At 39.4% G+C, this 22,258-nt stretch overlaps 1 protein-coding gene across 27 annotated transcripts in view; it reads left to right on the plus strand.

The window, feature by feature from the left end:
- The window catches only part of MADD (MAP kinase activating death domain), a 68,628-nt gene that overhangs the window by 26,865 nt on the left and 19,505 nt on the right, over positions 1 to 22,258 (plus strand). For 4 of the 27 annotated variants that reach the window (XM_064424815.1, XM_064424836.1, XM_064424822.1 and 1 more), the window contains 17 exons: positions 182 to 289; positions 1,126 to 1,319; positions 1,908 to 2,239; positions 2,893 to 3,032; positions 4,275 to 4,376; positions 5,219 to 5,257; positions 6,268 to 6,327; positions 6,784 to 6,886; positions 7,954 to 8,140; positions 8,310 to 8,460; positions 10,829 to 11,035; positions 15,877 to 15,930; positions 18,929 to 19,026; positions 19,372 to 19,455; positions 19,906 to 20,064; positions 21,497 to 21,605; positions 22,150 to 22,212. In XM_064424815.1, coding sequence (XP_064280885.1) covers positions 182 to 289; positions 1,126 to 1,319; positions 1,908 to 2,239; positions 2,893 to 3,032; positions 4,275 to 4,376; positions 5,219 to 5,257; positions 6,268 to 6,327; positions 6,784 to 6,886; positions 7,954 to 8,140; positions 8,310 to 8,460; positions 10,829 to 11,035; positions 15,877 to 15,930; positions 18,929 to 19,026; positions 19,372 to 19,455; positions 19,906 to 20,064; positions 21,497 to 21,605; positions 22,150 to 22,212 — 2,190 coding nt within the window. The remainder of the gene's footprint in view (positions 1 to 181; positions 290 to 1,125; positions 1,320 to 1,907; positions 2,240 to 2,892; positions 3,033 to 4,274; positions 4,377 to 5,218; positions 5,258 to 6,267; positions 6,328 to 6,783; positions 6,887 to 7,953; positions 8,141 to 8,309; positions 8,461 to 10,828; positions 11,036 to 15,876; positions 15,931 to 18,928; positions 19,027 to 19,371; positions 19,456 to 19,905; positions 20,065 to 21,496; positions 21,606 to 22,149; positions 22,213 to 22,258) is intronic. The other 23 variants (XM_064424817.1, XM_064424824.1, XM_064424820.1 and 20 more) reach the window with 21 other exon arrangements.

Consider the following 22,258-nt stretch of genomic DNA (forward strand, 5'->3'; position numbering starts at 1 on the left):
CACCTGAAAGTTATGTTTTTGCTCTTACCTTTCATGAAGTTGGCCTGTGAAATTTGTTTGTAGCTACTATTATATGAGATTTTAGGAGGTCCATAAAAACAGTGCTGATTCACATCTTCAAAGCATCAGAGCCTGCCGTTGCTTTGATGCTGCCACTCATCTCTCTCTCTCGCCTGTTGCGGCAGTGGCAGTGACAGCGTCGACTACGACGATTCAAGTTCCTCCTACTCCTCCCTCGGTGACTTTGTCAGTGAGATGATGAAATGTGACATTAATGGTGATACACCAAGTGAGTAGCTTTTGCTTTTACTTTCACAAGGTCCATGTAGGTTCCTTTTCCCCATTCATCTGAAGCACTTTGGGAAAAAGGCCTCCCCATAATCTCTGAATCAGAACAAAGTATTGTCCCATTGTGGTTTTGCTCTGAGGTAAAAGTGTGTGGATAGACTGAGAAAAGACATTTTTCTCCTGCTTATAAACAACTTCCTCCAAACAACACTGTGAAGAGGAAGAACAGAAATAGGTGCTGCTGAACAAAACTGGTCCGCTAGATCTGGAAACAACCTGCTGCTGCCAGTAAATACTGTGCGATATGGACAGCAGAGTGTGAGCTCTCTCCTGCCCCTGCATATTGGTTCTCAGTGCTAGCTTTAAAGTATTACTCTGTCCTAGTAGGGACAGACTAATGCATTCTCTGTGGCTTATATGGAAGCTGCATAAACACTCACTTTGTTCAATAAACTAAATCTAGAAGTCCCAAAACATTTCCCATGTCCCAAGGACAAGAGGTAATAATCATAAGCTGTGACAAGGAAACTCAGATGTAAGGAAAAGAACTTAATGGTTATTGTAGTTGACTAGATTCCCAGGATCACTGTAGAATGTCAAACCTTGAAAACTTTCATAACTCAGTGGGACAAAGCCCTGAGCAACCTGCTTTAATTTTGTAGGTGCTCCTGCTTTGAGGAGAGAACTGGAATGGATGACTTCCAAAAGCTCTTTACAACCTAAATTTTTATACAAGTTGATTCTGTTGAGCAGTCCTCATCTTCTAGGAATATTTAGTTAGATGGGCAAAAGGCTGAGGAAGGCAATGTTGTTTAATGAATAATGATGTGTTTGCAGATGTTGATCCCCTGACTCATGCAGCCCTTGGTGATGCTAGTGAAGTAGAATTTGATGATTTTCAAGAATATTCAGGGGATCCCGATGAACAGACCATGGACAGTGAGAACTCCCAAGAGAACAACCAGCCTCGCTCAAGTTCCAGTACTACAGCCAGTAGCAGCCCCAGCACTGTCATCCATGGAGTGAATCATGTGTGTACTGAGATGAGTTCAGCCTCAAGATCAGCGTAATAGGATATAAAGAAGGGGAGAATGCACGTGGTTCTTTCTGAGAAGGGCAAAAGCTAATAGGACTGTGACACCATGCACAGATTTAATTGCATGCTCACCCTGGACTTTCTGAGCAAGGTGGAGTTTGCTGGTACCCTCTTATGCTGGGATAGACCATTCCTGTATAAAAAGTTCCAGTGCATTGAAAAATGCAGCATTAGCAGAGAGAAATGGTCCAGGTTGAGATTGCAGGAATTGCTTTTACAGCATCTGGAAAGACCTGATATCTTTAGGGGAACGGGGAGTGGGGTGAGGAAACTCATGAATTTGTGGTCTTTTAAGAAGAATGGGAACATGGTAATGGAAAGCCATTATCCTGAGCTAACACTTACTAGTCAGAGCTGTTTTAAAGGGAAGTAAGTCCCCAGAACAATGCACTGATACTGCAGTGTGTATGAAATCCTAGTTTAGAGATACAGATAGTGAGGATGTGGTGGGGGCCCCGTAGCAAGCAGCAAGGACTGTGCAGATTTCCCAGTTTGAAATAATTGTTTTTGTCCTGCCCTTCAGTTGTATGTACCCCACATTAGCGAACAGATCAATGATTTGACTGGTCCACAGGAGGCAGCAGACTCAGCAGAAATAGAAGAGAAGTTGGCTGCTGGATTTTCAAACCATCTCTCTTCCTTGCCACTGCAACCAAGCTTTCCCAAGATAAGCTTGGATCGTCGTGAGAGTGACATCACAGCTGGCAGCATGAGCTCCTCAGAAGGGGTGGTGAGGAAGCGAGAGTATGACAATCCATACTTTGAACCACAGTATGGTTTTCCTACAGAGGATGAAGATGATGAGCAGGAAGAGAGCTACACCCCAAGATTTAACCAGAATCTCAATGGAAGCAGGCGAGTCCTCCTTGTCTCCTGCCCTTCTGTTCAGCGCTTCTGGGGTTTTGTCTGCTTCATGTAGTTTAACATTTGTGCGCTCAAATGTCTTTGGCTACTGAGATGTATTCTTGATCACTTTTATTTAACATTGAAGTGCTGTCAACCATTCTGGTTTGAATAAAAGCCTTTGCTTAGTCCCTCAGTTCCTTACTTTACTTTTAAGCAATAGAAGCTATGAGAATTAACAGTTCTTTCTAGAACATTCTGGTATGTCATGTACTGATTTCTTTAAACTGTTTTGGTAAATCTTTGTCTTTTGGGGGAAAGATCACTGCAGTGATTGGTGGCAATGGGTTTTCTTGTTACCCCTTTCTAACCAGAACCCTTTCACCTGCAAGTCTGCCCACGCCCTTTTGTAGACAAGTTTTCAGCATGCCCTGAAAGGCTATAAAAGCCTGCATGTAAGATGTTTCAGTTCTTCAGTTCTCTCTTTTTTTTTTTTTTCCTTTTCCTTGTTTGTTTGGGTGGTTTTTTTTCTTCCAGAGGGTGCAGGTAGTATGGTGAAAACTGGTGGGAGTGAGACCAACATCAGTTTCCCACAACCACACGATGTATTGATTTGGGGCGGGAAGGGGGAATGCTAATAACAGATGTACTTAATTTCTTTAAAGGTCTCAGAAGTTACTTCGGCCAAACAGTTTAAAACTGGCCAGTGATTCTGATGCAGATTCAGATTCCAGGGCCAGCTCCCCAAACTCTACCATCTCCAACAACAGCAGCGAAGGTTTTGGGGGCATCATGTCTTTTGCAAGTATGTATGATGCATTAATTAAACTAGTTTTATTTATTATATCAGAGTGTACAGAGAGATGGAATAGAGAGGTGGCTAGTCAAGAGAACGAGTTGCCTGTCAAATTGTTACCAGCTCTCCAGTAGTCATGGTGGCTTACTGACAGCTGCTGACAGCAGTGCTTTATATATTCTTCAGTAAGAAGGACTTTGGTTTTGTGGTGAGGCCCTTAGTTGTATGGCACTTTAGGGCACAGATCAGAAATTTCTTCAGTTTCATTTAAACAAAGCATTGTGTAATTTTATGAAATGGATAAAAAAAATCTTACAGTAATATGCCTTCCATGCTGCCATGTTGTGTGCTTAGGTGCAAAATTCAATTCCTTGGCTGCCGACTTTCAATTATATTTTAATTAAAAAAAACACAGGTGTCAAACATAAATCTAGAATCTCTTAATGAGTGACAGAAGGCATGGCCACTTTACTCTTGCACTACAATAAAAAGCAGTGAAAGAAGTTTTTAGCACTGGGGAAAATACATTAAATGTTTCTGGTAAGATGACTGTTACTAAAATAAGGCTACAAAAAAAACCAAAGAACCAAAGCAAATTGAAATAATATGTTGACACTTTAAATTAATAATTTGAATTGTTAATCAGTATATCTAAATGTGGTGCTTTCAGGCTGTCTACAGGCTTAAGCAGATGATGATGCATAATTGTGTCCTTAAGATCTGCCTGTACCAGGAAGAATGTGTGTTTTTTCCTAATAAATGAAAAGCTTCTATTTCAAAGCATGGTTCCATTGCAGATTTATAGTGTTTCACAAGACACAGTGCGCAGTCCTCACTTCAGAGTTATATGTTTTGCAGATCTTCTGTCATCCTGTTTTCCCATGTGGCCCAGCCATTCATTTGCTCCCAAAAACAGGATCAAACTAGAAGGTAGACCTAAGGTGATGTGATCTGAGTGCAGGAAGACAGGAGGATTTTGCTGTTACATTAGAGCCTTGAAGATCCAACATTGTAACACGAAATTGATCCATTATTGTAACACGAAACTAAGGCTTATATTTTTGTACTGTTAAGAATAATCTGATTACAGATATGGTTGCAATGTAAATGAGGTCATGTTATGGTTGTGAGAGTTTTGGGTAATAAGGAAGAACTTAATGATTAAGGATCTGAAATAAGATGGCGAATTACAGGATCTTTGGGTGTGTGCAGTGAGCAGTAGACATTAATTGTTTTTGTCTTCTATCATAGGCAGCCTGTACAGAAACCACAGCACAAGTTTCAGTCTGTCCAACTTAGCCCTACCAACCAAAGTTGGGAGAGATAAAAATACTCCGTTTCCCAGCCTGAAAGGTAATGATTTTTCTCTTTGTCTTCTGCAGCCTTTTCAGTTCTTGTGACTTGGCAGTCTGAGGTCCTACCCCTGACAGGAATCCTGGGAGTGATGCCTTTTGGTCATTTGGGTAGTACCTGTGTTAATGAGCAAGACAGTAAATTGTTGTGATATTTCTCAGTCAGTCTTCTTCCCAACCACTATTGGGATGGGAGGGTGTCCAGTCCAGTCTGAGTTAACAGATACAGAACAAAACCAACATTCATAGTCTATTTTGTTTAGTTTTATTTTTAAGTACTTAATATAAAAAATGGGAACCAAGAGGTAGGTCCTGCTTTTGTACTGCCACTATCTTCTTGCTTAGCCTTAGGTAGTTTATAAGAGTGATGATGCTGCATTTGTAAATGGGGGTAATGCCAACCTCCCATGGTGACTGCAGATTATGTGAGTTTCAAAAGTGTTTATCATCTTTTCAGATTGCTAAATAGAAAATCAGATTACAACCGTAGTTTCAGTTCTGTGGGAGTGAAGATCAATCCTTAGCATACGTACACAATCTTATCATTAGAACATCTCCTGTTTGCAGTGTCATTAGATAATATATCTGAATGGGCACGAGAGAAATGCCCCTCACACCATGGGTGTTAGACAGCCTGGTCATCCTTGTACCAAATGTAATATCACAGGGGTGACTGAACTTGCACTGGTGTCGTAGTGTTGAGACCTTTTCAGATGTACACTGAGGAGAGGTTTTATTTTGCCTTTTGAGTTATTCTATCTGATTAGAGCTTGCTGCTTTTGTTTTAATGTGTTGATTTTTTTTTCATTTATTTTTTCCTCCTCATCACTTTTATCGGTAAAGATTACTTTAATCTGGAATTGGGAAGGGATGTGGATGAAGGTTGGTATGATGTTTTGCTGACCTTTGACCTTGTAGAAACAAAGACCAAAAGGTGGATTTTGTGTTTCTGCTTTGGACTTTGTTTTTGAGACAAGTAATCATTCCCTATGTGTAAAATGAGGAGCAACAGGACTGGTAGGGTGAAAACACTAGCAGAGACTCTGCACAGCTGTTTTTGACAACCTTTTACCAGTTGGTTATGTTTTTATGTCCAGTTGTACTGGATAAGAAACATGCTTTGTGTCAGGGCTGTTTCCATGGGTAAACTTAATGACTGATTCCATGCATTGGAAGAAAACAGTGATGGGGTTTGCCATTCCTCATTCATGCTTTGTGCCTCATCTTCTGCACTTTGGTGTTCTTTTCTTGACTATTTTAATCCTCTAGGGCCTTTAATGTTACTGTGCAGATATGAGGATGGGATTTCCATGGAGTAGTTCAGTCTGTTTTATGCATGTGCGAGTGTGTGTGTGTGTGTGTGTTCATTTACATGTGCATGCTGGCTCACTGGGATTCCCACTGGGCACTTCAGTGGTTTTTAGATGTTTTTGTCTCTGTTGTAGAGATACAAAGTTGCTGTATTAACTTGTTCTTGCCAAGTGTGTGTTTCTAACTGTAATGGGAAATGATGCTGGGACTCCATTTCATTGCTGCTGTTTGACCACATTCCATTTTCCTTTTAAATTTTTATTTCATGTGCATCCATTGATTTTTTTTCATTGGTGATGCAGATGGTTTTTGTAGTGCCATTCAAATACAATATGTGCAATAATGTCCTTGAAGATGCAATATACTGGTTCCACGATGCCAAATTTCAAGTCAAGCACTATCTCTTAAGTTATTCTGGCCCTTGTGGTCTTGGGCTTTCAAACATCCTTCCTGCTCTAGTGTCATTTGGGTTTTATTTTGAGGGAGGGCTGGGAAGAAGCTGATAGTTGGATTCTTTTGATGCTGACAGTGGGGAGTGTAGATATTTCAGTACACTACTAATTGTATATTTTGTGTCCCAGTATTTGGGTTAAATACTATAATGGAGATTATTACTGAAGCTGGCCCAGTAAGCAATGAAGGTGGGTTCCCTACAGCATGAGCTGTGCATGATGTAACAATTTCCAGCATTCCCTGTGCCTGACTTCGGGCTACCTTTCTCGCTGGGTAACCAGTACCACATGATCTATACTAGTCACCCTCAATGCATTATGCTTTTACATAAAGTGACTAATTTGAAGATGGTCCTTGTTGTGGAACTGCATGCAGAGCAGCCAAACTTTTCCTGCCTCTCACTTCCTGCTCCCATTACCATCTCTTTTTCTCTCTGCATTACTCCCATTACTGTTTTCTGCCGATGTGTGATGCTAGAATATGATATACGCTGCTGCTTTTTTGGAGTTTCCATTTTGTTTGAAGTCTGTTACCTGTAATTCGAATAGGTGTGTTAGCCAACTTTAGTGTTGCTTGTTACTCTCCTGGGATCACTTTGCTTTCTTCCCTCCTTTTCCTCTCATTCTGTTTCCTCTCCTCTTTAGGAAACAGACGGGCCCTTGTTGATCAGAAGTCTTCAGTCATAAAGCACAGCCCAACAGTGAAAAGAGAGTCTCCATCACCTCAGGGACGATCTAGTAATTCCAGGTAATATCTTTTCCTGCTTTTCAAGTATACAGTGTAGTTAGAGTGGCCTCATACCTGTTCAATGTTTTCTCAGAAGTCTAGCTGTTGAAAACTAAATAGTACTTTCCTGTTGCCCTAGACCTGGACATGTTATTGTCTAAGAAGATTTGGTATGGATGTCTTACAGTTAATAGTGCACATGCTTATTTTTCTGAGCTCCAAAATGTATCCTTCTTCTGCCTGAGATCCAAAATGTTGTAGGTTTCTACTTTAACTCAGTAGTTATTCTTTGTAATTGAGTGTTCTGAACAAGGTGATCTAGCCCACTGGAGTTTTAATGCACCATGCAGGGGGAACAACTGAGTTCAACAAAGAAGTTTGATTCCATAAATTCATATAAAGTGCTTTCCTCAGCCTTGGGAAGAGACTCAGAATGGTGCAAGTAAAGATTACCTGACCTGTGCCTGTGCTTTCTCCTCCCTTTCTTATGTAGCAGTCATGGGTAGAGTGAATTTATTTTGCTCTAGTGGCTTTGGGGGACAAGTAAGAACAATAACTGTAGTTCAGACTGGGGAATGACTAGGTTCAGACTAGGATGCAGTTCAGACTAGGTTGCACAGACTAGGTTACCTTTCCCTCTGTGGGAAAAGAAGCTGAGCAAATGTGCCACACAAAACATGTGCCAAGGCTGCTGCAGTAATGCATTAGTAGTGCTGTACTTCCTCTTTCAAAGAAAGCCTACAGCTCAGATTGGGGGCTATGGAAGAAGGTTGAGGCATAAAGGATTCCTATGGATTCTGAGGGGTGCTGTGAAAGTGAAGGGTAGAGTGGTACCTAGAGGAGCTAGAGGAAAGCCTGATTATGGCTTTTTGTAGGAAATAAAGGACAAAATAGAGTATTTGATACTACACCTATGGAACAGAGCTTGAGCTGTGTGCAGTTACATTAGCAGCAGACAGAGCTACATGCCAGCTCCTATTGATAGGGAAGGTACTTCTGTGTGTGCCCTGGCCATAGCCGTCTTCCCATGCAAGGCAAAGTAAGCAGAGGTTAACTAACTTTTGCCTGCTTTCTCTTAAATGTATCAGTGAGAACCAGCAATTCCTGAAGGAGGTGGTACACAATGTTCTTGATGGGCAAGGCGTTGGCTGGCTGAACATGAAGAGAGTCCGGCGTCTGCTGGAGAGTGAGCAGCTGCGTGTCTTTGTCCTGAGCAAGCTGAACCGCACGATCCAGTCCGAGGAGGATGCTCGACAGGATGTCATACAGGACGTGGTCAGTGCAGAACTCAGCAGGGTGCTCACACTGGGTGTCTGCTGAGGCTCAGTTCACAGGAGGTTTTTGTCAATTGCGAAAAGCTGGTGTTACAGCACTTCTGGAATTTATGTTCTTGACTTACTTTCTCATGTGCGAAATAGCAGCACTAATGGGGTTTTCATTGCAGGAGATCAGCCGCAAGGTTTATAAAGGCATGCTGGACCTGCTGAAGTGCACTGTGTTGAGCCTGGAACAGTCATATGCAAATGCTGGCCTGGGAGGCATGGCCAGTGTTTTTGGCCTGCTAGAGATAGCACATACTCACTACTATAATAAAGGTAAGAAAAGTGTTCATGAGATTGCAGTGTTCATGAACCAAACATGATTGGGAAGGTCGCTGGTTTTGTGCCTTTTGAGATTTCAGGGCTTTTCCAAACTTCCAAAATGGTGAGAATTGTACCATTGTTACTGAAGCCTTATAAAGCTTGAAGCCTGTTTTGTGTTTCTTACACACATGTTACCGGACCTAAGCAAAATAATGGCCTGATCTTTACTTGAAAATGGAAACACTGCAGTAAGATACAAAACCTGGCACTTCTACAGCTGAAGTGGGAAGTCTAGGAATGGGGACCTTCAGCTAAAACTGTTCCAGCCACAGTCTTGAAAAGTTGTTGCAGGCAACCTCAGTAGGGAGGGAGATACTTGTAATGTGGAACCGTATGAAACCATCTTACCAGCCACGTTGCACTACACAATTATTCTCATACAACTAAATATTCTTAAAGAAAGTCTGAAAATACCTCTTTATTTTTCAGCTGTTTCTTAAGAATCTGATTCTTAATGCAAAATAAGAAAATGCATGCTAAGGAAGAAAGCAAAAGATGACAAAAAGATAAACTTCTTCTTAGTATCTGATTTTTCTGTAATCTCAAATGATGAAAAGTTACTTATTTCATTGTAGCAGAGGAGTAGCATCTACTAAACCCTTTATAGGTGGTGTTCTGGGTCTTGTATCAGGAATTTTTTTATGAGTTGGCTTAGATACACCCTGTGTTCCTTTCCAGTCATTGTTGGAATGCTAAGGAAGGGTAAGGAAGGCTGTGCTAATGGAACAGTCCTGGATGTGGAGAATGGGCTGGTCTTGGTATTAAAAGCTTTTAGTCTGACACTGATTTCTAAAGAAAATTGGAGTGGCTGATGTAAAACTCAATAGTTTTAGAGTGAAGACCAAATAATGTAATTTGATGGTAAGTAGAGTTTTCCCAGTGCACTAATTGTGGTCATGACGGACAAAATTTGGTGCAAACTTTTAAAGACTCTTCTCATTATTGCATAACATCTTAATTTGCAGTAAAATTTTAACTGTTTAGTATGTTTTACTTGTTTTCAGTTAGTTGAAATTAGTATTTATTTCTAGAAATGTATAGAGATTAGTCCTTATGTTGATATTATTTAACATATAGGAATAAACTAGTAATCCTACAGGACATGATGGATATAGCTTATTTGTCTAGATAAGCTAAGTCTTTATAATGGTTGTGATTAAGTTATTATAATATGGTCAAACTGAGGACTTGTTTTTAGGAACAAGGATAGTTGACAATAATAGTAGGATTGGGAGTTATATCCTAGGAAGCAGTCTCCTGCTGCTGTATATGAACTTCCCACTATTTACTGTGTCTGTAAAAACTGGGCAGAGGGGCACTGTGTATCTGTGAATACACATTTGGAATGTAGCTACAGTATAGTATCTTGATACATCAGTAACAAGACCCACAACTGAGGTAGTACTCCTGCTTCTGGTATTCACATCTTGCAAAGTTGAGAAGGTTTCTGAAAGATCTGCAAGGAATTGGGGAAACACTTTTGCTCTAAAGGATGGAATTGTTCATTCTGTTGAGTGTTAGGTGTTGATTCTTTTCACTTACTGTCTTAATAGAGAGGTTGTAGTGATAGCAGAATCTTAAATCCACTGAACAAAGGTATCACAAAATCTAGTGGTATGACAGATTTAGATAATAGGAAATGAAGTTTTGGCTATTAGATTCATCAGATATTGAAACAGTTTGTGCAGGAGGCTCTTTATGGAAAACCTGGTTTTAATTATTATTTTCTGAAGGTTTTGCTGTAGTTCAAACTGTGGGGTTTGATACAGAGAAATCCAAACTGCCTTTAGGGACATAGGGTTCTAGGAAGTCTCAGAGATTTATGGAAGAGCTATAGCTGATTGGTATTTTTGTTTTTGTTTTTTTTCCCCTAACTGAAGTTTCATTTAGTGTTACCCATGAAACTGATTGCATTTGTAATTTTTGCACTGTGAGTGGAACTTAATTATCTTCTACAAATTGTATTCTTGGTAGTTTAGGCAGAGTTGTTTAATTTTTCACAGTTCAGCAGAGGAGATGCTACAGTTACTGTGTCAGAGAACATTCCTAGGTTTCAGATATACAGAAATGAGATACTTGAGTATCCCTAAAACTCTGGGTTTCTCCTCTACTGTTTCCACCAGTGTGTCAGACTATCAGCAAGCCATATTGGCCTGTGGGAACAAATGTGGCACTGAGCTGTTTCAGTGCCAGGCTTAATGGTTTAGGTGAGACCATCTGTCTCATCTTTCTTCTCTTGCTCTCATTTTCCTTTTTCTTAGGTTTCTTTCTATTAATTAATTAATTTATTTTCTCTCAACACTGTTCTTTTAATTTAAAGAACCAGAAAAGAGAAAACGAAGTCCTACAGATGGATCTGTCACTCCAGTTGGCAAGGATCCTGCATCATCCCCAAGAGTGGAGCCAAAACCTGCGATGCAGCTGCCGGTACCTCAGCTAATGCCAAAGCCACCCAGCCCTGCAGGCAAAGGGCCAAGGGAGTTTGACACAAGAAGTCTAAAGGAAGAAAATTTTATTGCTTCCATTGGTGTGTATTGAGGTGCATGTGAAGTGCAGGGGGGACTTGTGGTTTGGCATTAGGTTCTATTTGCATTCTCTTCATTTTAACACACTACATTGCTACTATAACATGCTTCATTTACACCTTGGATCACAAGGAACAATCATATGTGTTTTCACCCTACTCTTGGATAAACTATCCACCGCAATTTTCTCCCAGAAGCTGTCTAATCTTAATTGTTTCTATATTTCATTACACCTTAAACAGCCTTATTTTTTGTTCTGTGATTGCTGTTTTCAAGCAGTGGGAAATGGCAAAAGAGGAACAGGGGCAGCAGGACTTCAGAAAGGGCAGCTGTGGAAGGGAAACGTGAAATAAAGGTTTTCTGTCATTGCTGGCTACCTGTGAATTATGTAGATTGTATCCTGATATAAGTGGGATCCAAAATCTGCTGTTTGTAAACAACAAAATTTCCAAAAGGATTTTAGTTACAGTGTACAGTTTCAGTGAGCAGGAGTGATGGATTTTCCTTCTATGGAATGGCAAATAGAATGTGTGCTCTTGTAAACAGCATCTGCTAGGCTGCTCACTGGAGATTTTCCTGTCTTACTCTTAGATGGCCTAGCTTTTCCCTATGTCATGGGAAAACGTTTGAAATAGGCCTTTCAGAACTGTTTTATTTAGAAAGGGCTTTACAGACTTTTTTTGGTGGAGAAGAAAGAAAAACATTACTTTGGTTGGATCCTCTGGGCTGTGGGTTGTAAACATGAGAAGTACCATCAGCATATGAGAAATTTTTTCTCAACTGCAAAATTATGTCATGTTAAATTATAGACATTGCTTCTTGCAGCCTGTTTAAAATAACATTTTTGTGGAATCACTGTCTGAAAGATTAATCTGAAAGTGTGGTGCTGTGAGGATTTGTATGTAGTTTGTGGCATAAGACAAGGGAATGTGTGTGTTGAGCAGCCAAGTGACAGGAGTACAGACATGCATTCTTATACACACCTAATAACTGCAGGCTGGGTGCTGTCGAGTCCTGAACTGATGCTGAACCCCTCTGACTTGACTGGCTTTCTGTTTAAGGAGGTAATCTATGGAGGCAGTTGCTCAGAAACTAGTCTTGCACTCAATTTGAAAAGCTGTCAGGAATCTGAAAGAGTTGCAGATTGAGATGTTCAGCATTTCAGTTAGTCGTTTGGTTTGCTCTAGGTACTTCATTTTAGATAGTTGTTTGGTTTGGTCTGGGTATTTTTCTCTTCTACTTTTCCGTAGAAGAGAAAAAGGAAAGTATGCTTCTGGCACAACTAAGAATAACCCGGGCTCTAGGACAGTGTTCTTTTAAAGAATGAAGAGAGATCTTTTGATGAGGTTGCTAAGACTGCTTCTTTCCCTCTCATGAAATTAAAGCCTCATAGAAATGGAAATCATAGACTGATAGTTCCTGTTTGTGAAGCATCATAAGAAGTGCTTTTCAAAAGAAGTGCTGTGCAATATGCCACGTTAGTTACTGTTGCCGGAATATAAGCCTTAAACAATTCACAGTCTTCAAGGACAGGCAAAGGTGCATTCTCATTGGTGGTTCTGATGCTATGATGGTTTCCACTTGTCTTTTATGGAGCTAAATTACAAGAAGAATATGGTTTTACCTAGACTGGCTAAGTTCAAAAGACTTGAATGTTTTTCCTGAAGCCTTTTTTTCTAACTGCTTTTGTCTTTCACAACAAAACATGAACATGCAAGTCACTTTTTAGGAAATTGCTGTAAAAACAGTGTAGTCTCCATGTTCATTTGATTCGTGTGATCTAGAAGTAAAGGATGTTTCTCTTGTGTTGCAGAGAGATAATTTAATGCTGCTTGCCTATTATACTTTCTTTATATTCTGTCATAGAAACTTCAGAGTCAGACAACTTTGGATATACAGGGCTGGCGTTAGTCGTGGCTTAGCTGTGAAATGCAGGTGTTCTCATTCAAACTAATTTATTTAAGGAAGAGCATTTGGTAAACATGTGCATCTTGCTGAAATAAGGTATTTGTAAGCAGTTCCATTTAAATATGGGGAAAAAAATGTTTTTATATGAAGGTCATCCAACACTGGAACAACTAGGTTGCCTGGAAAGGTGGTAGATTCTCCATCTGTGGAGAAAGTGAATACCTGAATGGACATGGTCCTGTGGCAGGCAGCTTTAGTCAATCCTACTTTAAGCAGGAAGGTTGGACTAGGTGATGTTCTCAGGTCCCTTTGAACTTCAGCAGTTCTGTGATTCTGTGAAGTTTGGAAGGTACTTACAGCCTCAGGTTGCAGATACATAAATAAAACTTTGAATTAATCTCTTGGTATTGTATAGATGAAATACAAATTGGGCTGCTACCCTTTTTACCTAGATACAGGAGGAAATACTAGAATGAGAAGTCTTCAGAAGGATGGAGCAAAATAATGTACAGTTCTGTTTGCAGTAGTCAAGTAAAGTGTATGTTAGTGTGGTGATTAAACTGCATCTCAAATTTAGAGCTGAATCTATGGTAGCTAAATCTGTGGAGTTTTCTGGTACTACAGGAACAATGGCCATAAAGTTCACAGGGTTTCCTGTTTCTGAGGTGAAGTAGGATGTATTTTTACTATCTGAGCTTTGATCTTGACTGTGCTTGCTACCTAATTCCTACCTAGAAAATTCAGTATGAAGATGATGCTTCTGATACTCACCAATTGCTTACTTCTGAGATTCTTGCCTTCCAGGGTTTATCACCTGTAGTGTAGATCTTTTTGTTAGGACACTGGTGGCTTTTAAGTTGATAATTAATTTACCCCTTTATGTTAGTGATAAGTTTGGTTTATTGCATACTTTCCATAACTGTTAATGAAAATGTCAGTACTTACTGAAGTTTCCATTACTAGTTTTTAAATAATTTTATAATCCAGTCAGATCACTTTATTTTGGCTGTTTTTTTTCAACAGAAAAGATTGTGCTACATACTTCATGCCCATCAGGTCCTTTTTGGACCTGCTGTCTTGTTTAGTTCAGGGTCATGTAACAAAGCCATAGGTGTAGTATTTTATGCCCTGTGAGTTTATTGAAGTTTTGTTTTTCTTCTTTGACTAAGTAATTGACAGTAAAATCTAGTCTGTTTTTAATGTGCTAGGATCTATTCTACACTAAATTAACAGACAGGTCAGCTAAAAGTAAGTTAATGGCAGGTGTTGTAGCTTTCAGACTGGTGATTTTTAAAGTAAAGCCATATAGACTGAGCATGGAAGAGGCCAGATGTTTTTAAAGCCCTTTAACAAACAAATTCAGTCCATCTTAGAGATTGTTATCTTTGTCAGTGTATGCTCAGCTTGATAAGCCTGTAGGATGCTGTTTGGATCCCCCAGCAGTTTTATCTTATCCATCTGTCTATTTATGAAAGTTAAAGGAACATCCATCAATCATGAAGCAGATCTAGAAATTGGTAGGCTACAAGCCATCTTTCTAGCTTTTTCTACCTTGTTGCATGTCTCACTCCTTATATCTTCTTTCATAATACTTTGGAGCCTTACTCCACGGTTGTAACCTATCCTTTTAAATTTTTTTTCAGTGGACATTTTACTCAACAGAACTTATTTAGAGCCTGTCTTGCCCTTATTTCTGCTATTTGCAGGGTGGAATGGGTTTCTAATACACTTAAATGATCTTTCAGTTGCTCAGGAAATTTTCTTAAAGACCAGTAAAAGAACATTCTACTTCTTTGTCCTTCCATTTGCCACTTTTCTAAGAGGATCTTCCTCTGTAGCATCCCCAACTTAAATGGTGCTAGTGAGAGAGGACCGTGCCTAACACTTAGAGTCAGCTCACCATGTCAGCTTGTAATGTTTCCTTTGGCCAAAGGGCCAGCACCTGGAATGATCTGATGTTTCTGAGCAGAAAAGGTGATTGCATTTCAGAGTTGAACGATATGAGTGGTAGAAAAGTGCAAGTGCCTTATGACTGTTTTGTCCCAGGGCTGAGTTTCAAATTCACTTTTAAGAAAACTTCAGACTGTTTTGCTGGTCTGTGCATTGTATATTCTCTTACAGAATTTGTCGACTTGATTAGAGTGCTGTGACTTTGAGTTCTGGAAGTTGGAGTGAAGCATGTGTGATATCTTGCTCATTTTAGTTCATCATTTTCTATTCTCTGTACCCTGATAGGAGCAAGTGGATGCAGAGAAGTTCAACTCTTTGCATATAGGACAGGTTCATAGGCAGAGCCAGGCATTCATTGAGAATGTTGTCAGGTCAAAAATAACGTGTAAACTTTGTGATAATATCTAAGACATAATATTGATTAAATGTTGTGTTAACCGACGCTTTAATATTTTTGGAATTGCTTCTGTTGTTTTTTGTGTCTTTCTCCTTTGAGTGATATAAACTAGACATGAAAATGTTTCTGTTAATTAGAACTTCTGTGATGCCTATGTTTTAGAGCGGTAAATATCTGACAGTCTTAAATCCCTTTCTTAGTAAAGGTGATTAATTATTTGTTCATAAGAGCTGTTTTTCCTTAGTTGATTAACTGCTGTCGAAGTGTGGCGCGAGGAGGGGAGGGGGGGTGCACCACCATCACTGTATGAAGTCATCTCTAATGTCTGAATACTGTTACTCAGAGATGATGCAGTGCTCAAAACCTAACACTGATTTCTTTTAAACTGGTGTTAATGAACCCTTCACTCAGTAGTTGTCATAAAATTCTTCCTTTTTTTCCCCTTTTTTTTTTCCTTTTGCTTTATTTTGGGTTTTTTTGAGGTGAAGGGGTGGGGTTCTTGTTTGAAATTTTTTTCCCCATTTTCACCTGTCTGACCAGCTGCTGACTCTTTCTCTTTCTCTCCTGCTTTCAATGCATCTTGGGTAGAATTGTGGAACAAGCACCAGGAAGTGAAAAAGCAAAAATCTTTGGAAAAAACGAGTAAGGAAATTTAAAAAAAAATGTAGAAACTGACTCCTCCAGCCTCCCCATAACTGCCAACTCCCCAGGTGCAGGGTGAGCTTGCATCTCTGGCACACAAGAACAAAATCTATCAAGAAAGTCTCCATTAAAGGACCAAACAGATCTGTTTGCCCTGAGCAAATTATGTTCAAATATCTCTTCTTTTTTTTTCTTTCTTTTTTCCTCCCCCAGTTGTTGCCTTCAGAGAAGAGGAAGCAGGTGTTCTGCATCCTCACCAATCAGATAAATATGAAAGAATTTTGAGAGACTCCATCTCCTTCCTTAAAAGTTAAAACTTTTTTAACAAGTTGTTTACATGAATATATTGATTGATACAATGTTACTGGAATGAAGAATTCCTATTTGTTCAAGCCGTGGGATGGTGAATTTTGTTAACTGGCATCAACTATGAGCAGTCAGTCTGCAACAAGAAATACTTCTGAGGGGGAGAGAGAAGGTGTATGTGAATAATTGTATTTAGTGATGGCTTCTAGAACACAGCCTCATAATAAGGAATCAACCTGATTTTGTTTTTCATATCCCTTGGTAAAGGAGTAAAATAGTTTGAGGCTGTTGCAGAGTCTAAATAATAGTCTAAATCTACGCAAATCTGAACCTCTGTTAAAATATGATAATGAATAAAATATTGAATATGTGTACTCTGCAGGTGCAATACCAGGTTTTGCTCTTTTGGTTGTCACTGTTGTAAATAGGGACATATGACTTAAGGGCAACAGCCAATTTATAGCATCCATGTTGTGGTAGGTGTTTCCTAACCATAAGCTTAGTTTGTACTTTGCAGTGCTGATGCTACCCATTTTATAGACTGGAAATTGGGAAGGGTTAATAGCTGAGATGAATGAGTGAAGATTCCTAACATTCTGATTAGGCCTGGGTTTGCTTACATTAGTTTTAGGCACTTCAGTTAAATACTTCTGTTCAGTACAGATGAGGATGTAGAGTTAGTTCAGAGAGAATGGGGTGACTCTGCAGTACAGCTTACTGCACTTCAGTTGTGCATTGCTACCTGCTCAGGTAGGAGTGTGTGAGACAGACACACAGCACATGCACACACCTGCTCTCCCAAAATGAGCCTTTCAGGTAGGTGCCTGCATTGGGAGGGATAAATGGAAGTTTTAGTGTTCCATGAGCATTAGAAATATGGCTCCATAAAGAAGGGAAAGGGAGTTTTTCGAGTGCCTGTAAATTGACAGTGACAACAATGTAGTTGTGGCTGTTGTGCTCCTTAAACTCAGTTACAGGCCTCAAATATCTGAACTGCTTCAGTCTATTTCAATTCCTTTAAAAGTCAAACTGCCAGAAACATATCTGAATTATGTGTTGGGACAGGAAACTCCTAAAATGCTTGAAACACACAGCTGAAATTTTGTGTTATTGCTGTAATAATGCGATATAAAACTTTTGGCTGTATCGGAACTAGAAATGATGACCACTTGAATGAGTGGATATAGACCTCTAGATGTGAGCTATGTGTATTTCTGTGAAAAATAATATTCCAAATTCTTAGAAAATATTTTTTTTGTTATTTTTCTTCATCAATTGTGTTTATGCTTTCTCTTGCTTAGAGTCTTTGAGGAGTTGATTTACAGTAAATAAGGCATTTGGGTCTAGAGGCAAAATACTATAGCAAGTGAAGAATGCTTTCTGTAAACACTTCACAGGAAGAATTGATGGTTGTGTAGTAAGCTAGTATGGTCTGCACAGCCCACTTATGGCTTTGCTATTCATGAGTTTACATATCATCTCAAACTCACTCCCACAAATCTTTGTATATTATCCTTCTCTCTCTCTCTCTCCTCCCTTCCCTTTTTCTTACCTTTTCACTATCTTGTCCTCTCTAATATTACATATAATACAAACATGCTCATAATTCCCAGGTTGTTGTGATCAGTGGTTACATAGGTAGTGGCATTGTTTGTTTAGAGATACTGGCTATAACATGGGTATATACTGCAAATATTCCAGCAGCTGATCATGTCTTCCTGTTACTGAATAGTTGGCAGATATGGCTATGGCAGCAGTATTGCATTCAGTCTCTTCCCCTTTCTGAGAGTATTAACATTCTGTGTACAGCCTATAGCACACATATTTTCTTGCATTGTTATTTACTTCATTCAGTGCTTATCCAAATTTCTTTTCAGGCTTTAACTCTCCATCATTCTCTTTTCCTTCTGCCATCCCATCTGAGGACAATAGATGATACGATTCTAGAAGTGCATGGGAAATTGAACATAAAGTTCTTTATCCTTTCTTTCCCTTTTTTGTTTTTTGGATTGTTGGGTTAATGAATGCATGACTTTAAAAGCTTGCTGATTTCCTCTCTCTCTTCCTACCTATGTGGTTGCCAACTCTGGAGAGCCATTTGTTAATGTAATTGGGGAATGTTGTGAAGTACAGCATCATACAAATTTAATCTTTGAAAATCTTATTGGGTAACTCCAATTGTCACTGTTTATTTGCTTGTCATGTGTTGCCTGATTTTTGCCTAGATAATTGCAGTGGGCAACCAAAAAACTCAGTCCAGGACTTTGAGCAATTTAGCTGTTCAAAAAAGGATTCTGACTTTTAAGTAAATAGGTATTCTTTTTTGTGACCAAGAATTTAAGGAAGTGGCTTCCTAGAGTTGAATGTCAACTGCTCTGCATGTGTTATTGTAACTGGAAGCTACTTGACTGTTGTCTGTCCTCTTATCTCTCTTGAATGGCTAAGAAAGGTTTATGATCACTCTCGGACTTCGGAATATTTGAAATTCTGACTAATATTTGAAGACTAGCACATGTGCTCTGCTGGCCTTGTTATTTTCAGTACCAAGGAATAATAAAAAATGCATTAAAAATAAAAGAAATGAGACTGCAAATCTGTTTTCTTGGTACTGTTCCTGCTACAGTTTGTCATCTGCTTTCTCCTATGCTGTTTTTTCTTGGTACAGTAATTATTTACTCTTTCCTTTGTTCAGGACCAGAAGGTGTGAAACAGTTTGATTTGGGAGAAACAGATGAGAAGAAATCCCAAATCAGTGCAGACAGTGGCCTCAGTTTGGCCTCAGGTTCTCAGGTCAGTGGCTTCTATGCTTGCTTTATTTATGTGGTAAGAGACAGGATTCTTCTATTCACTGCTTAATTATGGGAAGACTTCTAGGGTTGAGTATTCCCTCAAACCAAATGAGAGGCTTATTTGGTAAAATTTCTTTGCCCCTTTCTCTAGGGCATTGTCTTTGTAAACTCAGTTACAGGACACCGTGGCCTTTTTGACACTCAGTAGTTTCTATCTGATTGGCTAAATAAGCTAAGGAAGCATAAGGCATGGGATTCAAGAGCCCAGAAGAATGGGAAGTGATGTTCTCTCCTTATGGTAAAAACTAATGTGACTCTTCTTGTCCTTTATATGTTTTGACTGCAGAAGAGTGATTTTGACTCTATTCCCAGTGGAGGACCAACAGTAATGGTCCGAAGTACAAGCCAGGATTCTGAAGTCAGCACTGTGGTAGGATATGCCCAGAGTGAAATCTGGATGTGTTTGACTGCTTGTTAAAGTGGGGAAGGGCATTTTGTGCCTACATTTTGTGTGGTGTGGCAGCAGAGTGTCACACATGCATCATGTACTCCGTGAGTTCTCTCTCCAGAGCCTCTGAGTGGGCAGCAAGCATGTGTGTGTGCCAGAACATACATAGTGCTTGCTTTACGAGGACATTACAGCCTTCATATGTGGTGCTCATTGCTGCTATGCATTCCTACATATTGGTGTTTGTATGGAACTGGTGGATTGCAACAGTTCTGTAAATACGTCTTAGTTTTGTATAAACTATCTGTAAAAAAGAAAAGTTTTAAGGGTAACCTGAGAGCAAAAAAGGCAGGTTGTTTGATGCATTACAAATAAGAGGAAATTCTCTGATGTATTATCTGTTGAAGGTAATGGCTTTATTTTTCTCCACAGGTTAGTAACAGTTCTGGAGAGACGCTGGGAGCAGACAGTGACTTGAGTAGCAATGCTGGTGATGGCCCAAGTGTGGAAAATGGTGGCAATTTAGCAGGATCCAGAGGCACTGTGTCAGACAGTGAAATTGAGACAAACTCTGCTACTAGCTCTATCTTTGTAAGGGCATTGCAGACTTAATATTTTTTTTTAACCTTGTACAGTAATATTTCAATGTGTGTGCATGTATGCAATAGGATCTCTGATTCAGTTCTAAGGCTTAATCAGCAATGACATACAATATTACAATGTCAAAGATGTAGTTTTGTCTGGATCCACATACCTTTCTTCATTTCCTGTGCAATAAGTGGTTTTTTGAAAGTAGTAGATTCACATCTTGCACCACTTTAGAGTCTCTAGTAATGTTTAATATTAATTCAGTGTTTCTCTCAACCAAATGGACATATGGTGGGCATTATTTGTCCTGAACTAAAATGAAAATTCCCTGTTTCTTAGGAGAAGCTGTTTGATTAAGTATCCATGTTAGTTTCAGTAGCTGTTCTGTTTCTTTAAAGTATTACTTAGTCCTATTTGAAGTGTAATCATAACTTTTAAATATATTTGCCTAGCTGGAAGATCTGTATGCAGCAAAACCCAAATAATTTGTGAGCACTTCATTTTGTAAAGTCCTTGATTATTGTGTATAACCTCTAATATGCATCTTACCAAGCAAATAATGATACACTTGATTTGGCTAAGTCAAGCTCTCAGCGAAATAAGAAAACAACCTGCAGTGCCTTAAGATTGGTCTCACTGTGTTCACTATTTTATAATCCTGATAAGATTGTAAAAGCCTTTACAGGGCTTCTACTTCTAATGTTAAGAAACAAACAAAACCATTGTGTTTCATGGCAGATTTCTGCAAAAAGCATGAAAATTATTTAACCACATCCGCTTCCTTAGTTGCAAGTGGGTGTCCTCTCAGTTACTGAAGAGTCAGACTTTTTTTTTAACATTTACTTTTCTGTGTTTTTCTACTAAACTAAATAGAATAGAACTAAATAGAAATGAAATAGAATTCTAAGAAACCTCGCAAGAGATTTAGAACAAAGATGATGGGTGTATATGATGCTCAGTGAATTCAAATATTGCACCATAGTTTACCTGGTGTAGAGAAATAAATGGGCCAGCTTTGTTGTCACAGTTCCTGCTGGCTGGTTGTCCCAACTCTCACTCTTCAGGCCAGATGAGATGTAATTATTTGCTTAATGTCACTCCTTTATGAATGCATAAGTATGAAATGGGGGGATGACAGAAGAGTTTCTTTCCTTCAGTCTGGGGCTTGTGTTTTAGTTTTGCCTCAGTTTTCCTTCAGGGAAGCACTGTGCCTCCTCTGTGTTTTGATTTCTCAGTTTGTCTTTCTTTGATTTTTCTTTGGCTGACTCTGGATGTTAAAGTGCTGCTCTTTGAACAAAACAATTGTTTTGTGAATGTTTGCAGAAGCTTTTTTCAAGTATAGGTTGAAAACTTGCGTCTGTTAAACCCAACAGCACAAGAGAGATCCCTGCAGGGTGCAGAGTTAAATTGCCAATTCCGCTTGTATTATTTTCAGGCCAAGTCTCACAACCTGAAGCAGAGTGTGAAGGATAGCAAAGGGAGTACTCCAGGGAGAGGTCCAGAGGATGGGAACCAGCGTGTCTATCTGTATGAAGGACTTCTGGGTAAGCTACTTTTTTTTTGTGGGGAGGAAATCTCTCAGGTTGAAGTTCAGGTGAAATCATGTCTAGGACAGACTGGAATTCTCACTTCCCCTGGCACTGTTTTTAACCTCTAACTGTTGTCCATGCTGGTAGAATAGGAAGGCACATCAGACCATTCAGAATAAAGCCAAAGTTTTGCTGGGGAAATTGAGTAAGTGTAAGAGGAGATTGGTGTGAATGGTGTAGTTTGCATAAAATTAAGTCTGTCCAAGTCTCTTGCTCTTCTTGAATATGAATTCTTAAACAGTGTGAAGAAGGGGAGAAGGAACTTAGCTATGCATGGAAAGCTAAAATATATCCCTGATCTTGAGAAAAGATCATTCAGCTTAAGTCACTGAACAGAGGGCTAAACTCAGAATACTAAAGGGCTTCAAGTATATCCCTTGAATTAGGAGTACATTGGCTGTTTTGTATTTTGTCTGGACTTGCTGTTAATCAAAAGCTCTCTCTTCCTGTGTTTTTCATCCTTCCCATTAATCGTTCCTACCTGCTTGGAATGGTGCAGGTAGGGATAAAGGATCTGTCTGGGACCAGTTAGAGGATGCTGCAATGGAAACCTTCTCTCTGAGTAATAATCTTATCTTTCCACTTCTCTGTGTGTTTGCTGTGATCTG

The sequence above is a fragment of the Passer domesticus genome, chromosome 6 (genome assembly GCF_036417665.1).
Source record: "Passer domesticus isolate bPasDom1 chromosome 6, bPasDom1.hap1, whole genome shotgun sequence".
Classification (NCBI taxonomy): Eukaryota; Metazoa; Chordata; class Aves; order Passeriformes; family Passeridae; genus Passer; species Passer domesticus.